Source organism: Sinocyclocheilus grahami, unplaced genomic scaffold (genome assembly GCF_001515645.1).
Source record: "Sinocyclocheilus grahami isolate Dianchi unplaced genomic scaffold, SAMN03320097.WGS_v1.1 scaffold26.1, whole genome shotgun sequence".
Taxonomy (NCBI): Eukaryota; Metazoa; Chordata; class Actinopteri; order Cypriniformes; family Cyprinidae; genus Sinocyclocheilus; species Sinocyclocheilus grahami.
The window spans coordinates 1,345,463-1,356,768 of record NW_015505205.1 but is presented as its reverse complement, the minus strand read 5'-3'; the positions used below and the strand labels follow the sequence as shown (position 1 = coordinate 1,356,768).

At 37.5% G+C, this 11,306-nt stretch overlaps 2 protein-coding genes across 3 annotated transcripts in view; one reads left to right on the top strand and one right to left on the bottom strand.

Annotated features, from left to right (window-relative positions):
• LOC107566160 (caspase-7-like) overlaps positions 1 to 6,575 on the top strand; it is a 10,899-nt gene extending 4,324 nt beyond the window's left edge. For both annotated transcript variants that reach the window (XM_016251536.1, XM_016251543.1), the window contains 5 exons: positions 575 to 723; positions 1,323 to 1,451; positions 2,303 to 2,478; positions 2,682 to 2,814; positions 4,873 to 6,575. In XM_016251536.1, coding sequence (XP_016107022.1) covers positions 575 to 723; positions 1,323 to 1,451; positions 2,303 to 2,478; positions 2,682 to 2,814; positions 4,873 to 5,099 — 814 coding nt within the window. In that variant the 3' untranslated portion in view covers positions 5,100 to 6,575. The remainder of the gene's footprint in view (positions 1 to 574; positions 724 to 1,322; positions 1,452 to 2,302; positions 2,479 to 2,681; positions 2,815 to 4,872) is intronic.
• Positions 6,576 to 6,999: 424 nt separating this feature from the next.
• LOC107566824 (probable E3 ubiquitin-protein ligase TRIML1) lies at positions 7,000 to 10,638 on the bottom strand. The gene is made up of 6 exons (XM_016252374.1): positions 10,378 to 10,638; positions 10,185 to 10,280; positions 9,842 to 10,075; positions 8,280 to 8,299; positions 7,844 to 7,986; positions 7,000 to 7,650 (listed from the first exon to the last, which is right to left on the bottom strand). Exons 1-6 carry the CDS (start codon positions 10,396 to 10,398, stop codon positions 7,073 to 7,075), a joined length of 1,092 nt encoding a protein of 363 aa, XP_016107860.1. The 5' UTR covers positions 10,399 to 10,638; the 3' UTR covers positions 7,000 to 7,072.
• Between the last annotated feature and the right edge of the window lie 668 nt (positions 10,639 to 11,306).

Genomic DNA, 11,306 nt, shown 5'->3' with positions numbered 1-11,306 from the left:
GGGGTGTGGGGGGGGGGGGGGGCGGGGGGGGGGGGGGGGGGGGGGGGGGTTTGCTGCCCCTCATCACATGGGACACCTGTGATTCGCTCCACTGTTCATGTGTGTGAGAGAGAGTGTATAGGCAGGAACCCATTGTTGTGGTTGGGTAACGTGATGACTAGGCTCTTCTGGAATACTGGCACATATTGTACATCCAGTGGCCACTGTGGCCTACTAATCTGGACAGATTATTTCACAATGGGGATATGAGACGTCTGTGAGAATTTTCCCTCAGGCATGTGGAATATTATGTTTGGGACACCGTGAAGTTTTAGAGCAACTAATATTATGATCAATAAGGGAATTTAATTGTCTTCATGACACCGGATATCCCGGTTAGCTGCTATTTTTCGATTCTCTGACTGGCATGGGTTGTATTTTCTTTGAGGTTTGATTGTTCTTCAATTTACAGATAAGCTTATTTATTACTTTGTCTCTTAGAACACACTATGTTCTTATAAATATATATTAGGTGATGTACATGATGGATGAAGGTTTGTAATAGATTGGTTGACTGTCTGTCTCTGTCTCTCAGTAAGAAGAAGGATGGCAAGTTGCAGGAAAAAGAGCAATCTTCTGAAAGCCATTACAGGATTGTTTCACCAACATTCCAGTATAAGATGAGCCACCAGCGCGTTGGCAAGTGCATCATCATCAACAACAAGAACTTCGATGAAAAGACAGGTGAGTCTTCATCTCCATGTTATGCTATGTTGACCAATCAATACTGATTTAGCACACCCAGTAAAAACAGTTGTATTTATTGTTATTTGTAGTTTATTAGGGCAATAATATTAATAATAGTATTAAACAATGTTTTGTTATATATTATAGACCCAACTGTTTTTATAAGCTTCTACCTAATAGTTTTGATCTAATTCATTATTGGTAAATAGTTAAAAAAGAATATCCATATTTCTGTCATTTACATTGAGATAAACGTTTTTTTAATGAAAACATTGTTTTAATGACTATTAATTTGTGTAAATTATGATCTGTATGCGGGATAAATCAGATTTACTCATCTATATAATGATGTAATAGTAAAAAAACAACAACAAAACGTATAAAAATGCATTAGTATTCCAAAGTGAAGGGTCAAAAAAGATATTTAGAACAACATTAAACCTGTATATCTGTGGCTTATATTCACCATAGTCACTATGGATAGACACTAATGTGACTGCTGTTAAAAGTTTGATGAAAAATAGAACTTGAATGTTGAGTCATTTAAAGTTACTAGGTTGATGCTCTGTCTGCTTACTTTGTGATCTGTGTTTAAGGGATGAATGTACGCAATGGCACAGATCGCGATGCTGAAGAGCTGTCCAAGTGCTTTAAAAACTTGGGCTTTGAAGTTTTCATCTATGATGACCAGACCTGCAGGAACATGGAGCGGCTACTTAAAGAAGGTGAGTGGACAAAATATGTATCTATACCCCAGATCATCAAAATGCCACATCCAGTTTTTAAATTAGGCTTACATAACTCTGCTGGGAAATTTTATGAAACATATGAAATGAAAACATGCGAGTGTCATATATCAGTAAGAACCAGAAAGAAAAAAAAAATCTAAAAACATGTCATGGAACTTTTGTGGAATGTGGTTAGGCTGCCTGATTTCTGGAAGGTTGCATCATAACATGTTGTTTTGAATGTTGTTCTGTTCTAACAACAAGTGAACTACAGTACCTAGATGTCCACTGACTATATAGGCATCTGCTTTTTAACGCAATATAACCGCTTTCAGTCTATTTAAGACTCGACTTGTATAAGGCATTAAGTGTGTTGCTCAGCTAACTGCATCACAAGCATACATTATTAGCATGAAAATACACAAATATTGACTAATATTATCATTTTAATGGCACCAATAAAATGTATTTAGCTATGCTTTTCAATATTGAATTATGGTAAATGTTCAGTATAATCTTGGATTTTTTTTCACTTAGCTTGTTGCAATATATATCTTTTTTTTTTTGGTCTTGGGTATTAAGCAGTTAATCTTAGAACAAGATTTTTTGTAGATTTGTGTAATTATGTTTTTTAGTTGTGCTGACTTGATTTTGTCAAAGGTCACATTTATATTATTTAAGTCTCTCTACTACCCTCTACTGTTAGTGGCCTAAATTACTTGCGTGTTATTAAAAGTGTAAAGTGTTTGCAAACCCAGTTTTTATCCACAACTAAGATAATTCAAATTGGAAGTGTGAAAAAAGTTTTCTTTTTCTTCTCTCACATATTTTGTCTGTGCGTGTTTCAGTCTCAGAAGAGGACCACAGCGACAGCTCCTGCTTCGCCTGCATCTTGCTGAGCCACGGCGAGGAGGGCATGATTTACGGCACGGACGGAGCAATGCCCATCAAGAGCATGACCTCGTTCTTCAAAGGAGACATGTGCAAGAGCCTCGTGGGCAAGCCCAAGCTCTTTTTCATCCAGGTAAGAGGAGCAGGGCCACAGGAGGATTTGGGGAGGAGAGAGGAGGATGAGGAAGATGTGATGGAGGAGAAAATGGAGCACCTACATACAACGGTGTCTATTGTTTTAATGCTATTTCTGTCGCACCACACCCGGAGTTACCCTACCTTTTTTGAAGTGCATTTTAAGTGGATATTGACATGGTCGTGTGTTTTTACTGGCAGGCTTGTCGGGGTTCAGAGTTTGATGATGGTGTACAAACAGACTCAGGACCGCCCAATGACACGACAGATGCCAATCCAAGACACAAGATTCCGGTAGAGGCAGACTTCCTGTTTGCTTATTCAACTGTGCCAGGTATTTTCTTACTCTTACTTACAGAATGTGGAATGCAGGAAATTTAATCTCAAAGAGTCCCACGTAAAACACATCTTTTTTTTTTTTTTTGAGTTGTCCTCTAGAGCTGCATGCAATGAGCATACAGCATTCCTTATAGTCCAATTCATGACTCAAGTTCTTTTTTAACAAGTTTTTTAAGTGAGTCAAAAACATATAGCTTGACCAGTCTAGTCTCATTCATGAAGAGATGACTTTTATGATTCATTTAAAAAGAATCACAAACTCAATGTATATATTACTTATACATTACTGTTCAAAAGTTTAGGGTCAGTAAGCTTTTGTTTTTTTACAGAAATGAATACTTCTATTCAATAAGAACAGTAAAGTATGGAAGCTTATTTTCGCCACAGACCTTTCTTTTTTCTTTATATCTTACAATTCGGAGAATTCTGAGATTACATTTCACAATTCTGTCTTTTCCTCTGAATTCTGAGTTTATACTGTATCTCACAGTTCAGTTTTTTTCCCCCAGCATGGGATAAAGCCTTCTGCACACTGCACGATTTTAGCAATCCTATAAAATCATTACAAATCACACTGCACGACATGGATCTAATAAACTTGGGTATGACATGTATGCAGACCTAGTGACTCGTAGGCTAAAAGAGTAAACAAAAAGAGCATGACGAAGCACAGTTTGCCAGTTGTACTTTTTATGTTTGCTGAAAAAAAGAGGATCTGTGAAAGAGGAAGTTAAAAGAGATTGAGGTAAACAGTTTTAAGTTTTAGCGCCATGTCACGTTGATTAACATGGCATTTCATGTTGCATTTTTATTGGCTGGTCAGTAAACATAGGTTGTAGCATCAAACACACTGTGCGATGATCATGCAAAATTTCTGACACTGTCAGAAAATTATCACAGGCTATCTTTGGTCACAAGACCATGACAACGGCCGTCTTTTAACCTCTCTCACTGTACGACATAGGACCACTGTTGAGGAACCACGATCACAGAAATCGCCACGATTGTTTCACGATGCCAATCTTTCGTCAGGGACAGATGAAAATCGTGCAGTGTGTAGAAGGCTTAAAACAATCAAAAGATAATTGCCCTTTTTTTTTATCCCACAGTTCAGACTTTTTTGTGCAAATTTCAAATTTATATCTCACAATTCCTATTTGAAATAAATGCTGTTCTTTTAAAAACTTCTCTCCATTAAAGAAACCTCACAGTATCCACAAAAGTTTAAGCAGCACAACTGATTTTCCGACAGTAAAATGTCTCACTGAATAAAATCTTACACAACAATCTTCCTTTGTGCTACTTTTTTGTAATAATTATATACAATGCTATAATAACAGTTTTACAAGAAATCCAAATTACCTTTTTTCAGTTGGTATCTGATTAACAGTTTTTGTGTTGTTATATTGATTATTGTATCTGTCAGTTAGCAATTGAACTGCATAGTTTGGGCCCTATTGTTAATTTTTTCAATTAATATTGTTGTAATGCACAGTACCAAGTTAACAGTTTCACTAGGTGAAAGCAAAATGCAAGCAAAATGGACATTAAAACTGAAATACCCAGATGAATCAGATTTGAATCAATTTAAATCAAATCAAGAGGTTGTGAATCAGAAAACCTGTTTAGATATGCAGCCCTGAGTTAAAATATTGTGACATCATGGGACACACAGTTGTTCAGTAATTAGGGCTGCACGATAAATCGCATGCGATATTTAACGCGCATCTTGTCAGTAAAGCCATTCTGTAATCAGCGGTAAATCTCCATCACGTGCAGGCTTTCACATGGAGCAGCATTAACTACACAGAGCCGTTGTTCACCGACAAGCTGCGCAAAACATGCGCAAAATATGATCGTGGTTTTGTGCAGCTTGTCAGTGAACAACAGCTCTGTGTAGTTAATGCTGCTCCATGTGAAAGCCTGCACGTGATGGAGATTTACTGCTGATTAAAGAACCGGCTTTACTGACAAGATGCACGTTAAATATCGCATGCGATTTATCGTGCAGCCCTAACAGTAATGTAACATTCTTACACATTTGTTCTCACAGGTTACTACTCCTGGAGGAATCCGGGCCGAGGCTCCTGGTTTGTCCAGGCCCTCTGTAACGTTCTTAATGAGTTTGGCAAGCAACTTGAGATCATGCAGATTCTCACTCGGGTCAACTACATGGTGGCCACCAACTTCGAGTCCTGGTCAGAGGACCCCCGTTTTAGCGAGAAGAAACAGATACCTTGTGTGGTGTCCATGTTGACTAAAGAGCTCTACTTCAACTGATCTGAGCAGACCATCTTCACATGCTGTGCTCCGTCTGCCTTTTCACAGCACGCACATTTTCTTGCCAAGGACTTTATAGTGGCACACTTTTAATTTGTTATCTTTTAACAGTAAATAGTAACCAAATTGTTAACCTTTTTTGTCATTGATCCGCCATAAGGAGGGAAACCTCAGTCTAATACTTGAGCAAAATAATAAAATTTATTGACAATTGTGAGCGGTGCACATTTCAGGATGGCAGGCAGGAAAGACACATCAGGTGTACAAAGACTGACCACTGACTGACTGAACGACTGACTTCACTCGACCAAGCGGTCACAACATTCAGGGTTGATCCCAGCTGGAAGTTTGTGTGCGAACGCAATTTTTTTATGTTATGCTGGGCATATGGACTTCCTGGTCTTCCAGGAATGGTCTTCCTTTGTGCTACTTCCTGTTCAGATCCACTACTTTTTCAGTGAATGTTCTTTTTCAGAGTATTCCAGGGAATAGTGATGTCACTTTGTCCACTGGCAGTGTCAAATATCCATGTTGCTTTGCCAACTTTGAAAGTTCTCTGCCACTTTTACTTTACTAGATAAAACCTTTTATTGATCCTAATAAAAAATATTTGTAAAAAAATAAATAGCACTTGAAAAAAGACATCCAATACCACACAAAACCTTTGCTATTGTTCTGTTTTTATAGTACTAGCAACTCAAGCATAAATTCTAAGCATATACATGGCCATCTGTAGCATTTTAGTTTGGTTTGGTTTGGTTTTTCCAGAACGCTCTTCAGAGGAGGTCAAAGAAAGGGCATGAATGGAAATGGAGTGGCAAATAGTGAAGTAATGCTGACAGCTGCATGGTTTTAAAAGCTTTTCATTCATGCTGGTCGCTGGTTAGTTTGCGTTCACTGAAAAACTGAAATCAGATCAGCATTCATCCTGGGTATTTTGAGCACACTGTAGCTTCATGTAGTATTTACTGATGTTTTGTACTGAATCCGTCTGTAATCTACAGAGGCAGCTATTGTTTTACTGGTGACCATTTTAACCATTTATCACCCATCTGACCTAATGTGCTGTTTCAAACTTGATGGAAGGTTCTGATGCTTTCAGAGCTTGCTGTCTTTGGTTTCGTCCAACAGTTTTTCCTTTTCTTTCGGTTCTTTCTGTATTTTTCATTCTCATTGTTCATCCAGATCACACACTGAATCTGCCAGCCTGTGCACCATCTGACCGCCACAAATTAAAGGCCCTCTTTTTTTATGCATGGATTATTAGTGAAGTGCTCCAACTATACTGTAGGAAGTGCTAGCTCCACTTTTGAAATGGAACATTTTTATTTTTAATTTTATATTACATTGTTTTTTAAATTTAAATGCTTTACTGTGAATATAGGAATGTTAAATAGAAATAGTTTTTTTTTTGCACAAATGCCCTGAAAAATTTGTTTACATTGTGTTAACATTACATTGTATAAAGTGGGGCTGATTTTTGTTCAAATTACTTTAATTCAAATGAATGCCTTTGCAAGCCTTATTTTATTGTATTAAAAGACTTTATTGAAATCTGCCTTCTTTCATTAATATTTCAAAGTATTTACACACTACTGTTCAGAAGTATAGGTTCGTTAAGATTTTTAAATGTTTTTTAAATGACAATTTTATAACTTTTTTACTTGTAATTTATCCCTATGATGGCAAAGCTTTCAGCAGTTATCAGTAAATCCTTCAGAAATCATTATAATATGCTGATTTGATGCTGAAGGAACATTTCTTACTATTATCAATGTTGAAAACAGTTTTTTTTATGAAAACCGTGACACATTTTATTCAGGACTTGTGAACAGAATGTTAAAAAACAGCATTCTTTTTTTACATAAGAAAAATCTTGTGTAATATTATGAATATCTTTACGGTCACTTTTGATCAATTTAATGCATCCTTACTGAATAAATGAATTAGACCCCAACCCTCATTGGTTTCCATTACAAGAATGGGGCGGATTTCGAAGCATCGCAAATAAGCAGTGGTTTCCTGTTGGTCTCCTGGTTGTCGTGACCAGGACAGACAGCCTGGTAGAGTGAGTCTGTGAAGGTTCCTGTACAAAAACTGTACAGGGGCGTCATGGTGTCAGCCCCCAAGAAACAAACCAAACCTCCTTCTGAGCTGGAGAAGATGCCAATGCGCTGAAAAGTTCTCCCACTTACATGGGGGAGCTCATGGGGAATGCCATTGTGCCAGACCGTGTAGTTGCCATTGAAATATTCAATGCACCAGGACGTCGGGCCCCGGCCTAACCAGCAGTCCTCCTCTCGACCCTTCCTAGGGATGTTGGGGTATGTGAGCCCTAGTTCCCAGTATGTCTTACCAGTAACCTGCACCTCCCAGTAGTTGCGAACATCCGTGAAGCCCTTCCTGCTAATCACATTCAGGGTGGTGTCAAATCGAGAGGGGTTTTCAGAAACGTCCTGCCAGGTATCGGTGTAAGTGACTGAGTCACCCTCAGGGGAAATAATAAGCTTTGGGTGAGCAGAGTCAGGATCCAGAACAACTTCTTGGGCGTCTGAGAAATGGAAAGTGCCAAAGGCATCGTAAAATTAGAAACTATATTTAGAAACAAATTCCTTGTGAGAGATATGAGGAAACAATAGCATGTGTTAGGAATCATTGCAGGGATTTAGGAACATGCGTAGGCTGTACATACTAAAAATAAAGCGATAGAGTAATTTTCATGTAAAAAATGTGTAGACCCTCACAGCTTTGGAAGAGTTTCTTGGTGACAGGAACCTGAGAGCGTATGAACAGCAGCAGGTTGATGGTTAAGCCCAGCAGCTGTTCATTCTTAAACTCATCCATCTGCATTAACTCTGGATCTGTCTTCTTCAGAGTCTCTATTATCCTATAAACAAGGAAGAATACAGTATGTGAAAAAAAATACTAATGCCACACAAGCAGCAAGGACTGTTGTGCGGAAACTTCAGATCGCATGCTTGATTAAATGCTTTACTAAACCATTTTTCCCATCTCACAAATGAAAACATGCGTTGTCATAACACATTAACCACTTAAATAAGAATACAGGGTAAAATGTACCAGAAACCTTGGAGTGTTTCATACTTCAAATTTCTGTTCATATCATACATTTCCATCATGGAACAGAAACCAAATTCCCAAAACTGCAACACTACTTACCTTTCCTCCATCTCCGACATCTGCAAGTAAAAGAAATGGAGAAATCATGGGTGAAAAAGTGAGCTATTTGTAGAACATTTCCACACTGCAAATACGATTTCATAAAATTGTGCAGCTGCGTTAATTTTTCTATGCAAGGGATTTTCAAACTTAGGTATACAAAAAAATGGAAATAAATTATTTTACAAAATTATTTTCAAGGCTAATATACTGTAGTTAACATGCTTAAGAGAATATTTTATTTTTTGTTTTTTATTTTTTTACATTTTTATAAAATGTATATTGTTATTCTGATTTCTAACATTATGAAAAAATATACATAGTTTTGTGTGTGGGGGGGGGGGGATCAGTTCATCCATTGCTTCAATATAATGACAATACAAAAGCAAATTACTTAAGTATCTATTCAATATCATACTTAATATTTTATCAAACCATATAAATGGGTTTTATATCTGAAAATTATATACAGTACACACTGCCATCCAAAAGTTTGGGGTCTCTCTATGCTCACCAAGGCTGCATTTATTTGATCAAAAATACACATGATCCTTCAGAAAAAATATGCTGATTTGCTGCTCAATTAATATTTCTTATTATTGTCAATGTTGAAAATGGGCACGCTGCTTAATATTTTTGTGCAAACCATGTTTACATTTTTTTTTTTAGAATTTTTTGATGAATACAGAGAAATATTTCTCTGAAATAGAAATAAAAGTAAATAAACGTATTAATGTCTTTAAAAAAAAATTAAGCAACTTGGGGTTTGGTGCTCATGAAGACAAAATGGTTCAAACCTTCAAGCATTCTATTACTACACTGTTAAAAAATGTATGGTAAAAAACCGGCAGCTGTGGTTGCCGGAATTTTACCGTAAAAAATATGGTAGCAACGTTTTAGGTTTTACGGTTTTAACTTAAATTTCCAGTTAAATACCGTTATTTCATTAACTGATATAATGTTAATATCCCAACCTATTGAAGTACTGAAATCTGTTTTGTACCTTTGTAATACACTGACAACCACCTAATGCAGGTGGTGAAGAGAAAGTCAGCTTTTAAATAATAACATATATAGAAGGTGCACATTGTCATTCACACAAACACTAAACACCATCATGGTAACACACATGAAACTGAAATTATGCAATAAACATTAATTTAACATTAGGTGTAACACACAACCCTAATATACAAAACTGATAAGAAAAAACTAAGAAGAAACATAGTTATTTCAACAAAAAAACATCAAATTTGAAATGTAACGCAGGGAATTCTGGGAATGTCAATTTACCATTATTCACTGTAGATTATACAGTATTTTTCACTTCCAAAAACGGTATACTACCATAAAATTTATGTCCAATACATGTAATGTCCAATACAGTTTTTCACCGTATATAGTAGGGGAATTTACCGTTAACCATTTAACAGGTTTTTACTGTAGCATTTTTACAGTCTTTTACTGTTAAATTCACGGTCATTTTTTAACAGTTTACCTCAGCTATACTGTATTACCATCTGTAAACTACTACAGGACACTGTTCTGGTCTAAAAATGCACCTTTTCTTGAACCTGACGTTGATCTTTCTCCATCTGTGCAGACAGTTCAGTGAGCTGCTGATCGATTTCTCGCGTGAGGTGGTAGCACTTCTCAATACTGTCCTCAACAGTTCTCTCCGTGGCCTCTGTCTCAATATCCAACTGGCTCAGTGTAATTCTCAGATCCTCATCCAAAACTTTCTTCATGTCATCATATTTTTTCTTAATCTTCTCTTTTTGAGCTGCAGCCTTGCTCTGCGGAATAATAAAGCATACTTAATCAGATACATCAGGGTCATCTGCCATATTTTAAACAATGCATTTATTGTACTTTCAGACATTAACGCCATTTTCACCAACTTACATTGAAGTCAGATTGTTTTGACGACAGCTTCTTCATTCGGAAAGCCAGAATGTCTCTTTGTCTCTTCAGGTGCTCCTGATGTTTTGTTGGGGTGTCCTTGAATGCGATATTTCAAAGGTCAAAATCAAGTCAAAAATATATTTATCTGTCGCAAATGTCCATTATAACAAACAGAAATTCATTGAATCGCTACCTGAGTTTGTGACTTCATCATTGACTCAACTCTAGTACCAGTTCTTCGCTTAATTTGATTGCTTTGGTTTTCTTCTCTTGTTCTTCCAGTCTTATTCTCCACTAGCAAATGATTAGCCTAAGCCCCAAACTTTGAGCTTTATACTGTACGGTTAAGATGCCAAGGATGGAGGAGGGGTGACGGTCCATCTGTTGTTCCTGTGCCCTGGGAAGTATTCGAGTTGTACAACTAGGGTCCGTAAATCTGGCTGAAGGACTGAAGGAGCTGTACACGGCCTGCTGTTGTCGGAGTACATTGTGCTCAAAAAGAGAGAGGAAGCAGCACTTGTAGCCAAAGAAAGTCTCTATTTATATCACACTCTCACATGGAAGACTTTTAAAAGCTTTGTGTCGCAACACCTAATATTTGGATGTTTAAATCAAGGTGACCAGTGTAACAGTTGAGGAAAAACTTGACAGGGTTTTCATCTACAGACCTGTCTGCATGTGCCGCAACTGGGACAAATTCCAAATAGTTCAGAAACACTTATGGAGCAGGTAGCACCAATTATAGGCTTTAGCCATGACCCTGTTAGCCCTTGTAATGACTGATACAAATTCTATGAATGGCGTGCGAGTGGGAATGCTTGGATTGAGGCCTGTGCCAAACCACCTGCAGCTGCTGCCTGTCTTTCTACAGCCCTACCATTCCGACACATCATGGGCAGCTTCCTGTCACAGTGCCACTGAACAACAATTATTCAGCCTCAAGCCATTTGATGAACAGGCGTGCATAGGAACTGACGCAAGTCGGTGATGTCTCATTGATTGATACAGTGCATTTTAAACATGGCTGGAAATTAGGACAGGGGTTTTTACACAAAGCAGGTGGAAGGTTACCGCCTAGTTTCTTTGAAGCCGACTTGGGGAATGTAGCAGATTTGGTTTTCA

Coding starts and splice junctions, on each gene's coding strand:
- LOC107566824 (XM_016252374.1), bottom strand. CDS start 10,398: ATGATGAAGTCACAAACTCAG. Junction 10,076..10,184: donor CAAAACAATCTGACTTCAAT/GTAAGTTGGTGA, acceptor ATTATTCCGCAG/AGCAAGGCTGCAGCTCAAAA. Junction 8,300..9,841: donor AACGTCAGGTTCAAGAAAAG/GTGCATTTTTAG, acceptor TTTTACTTGCAG/ATGTCGGAGATGGAGGAAAG.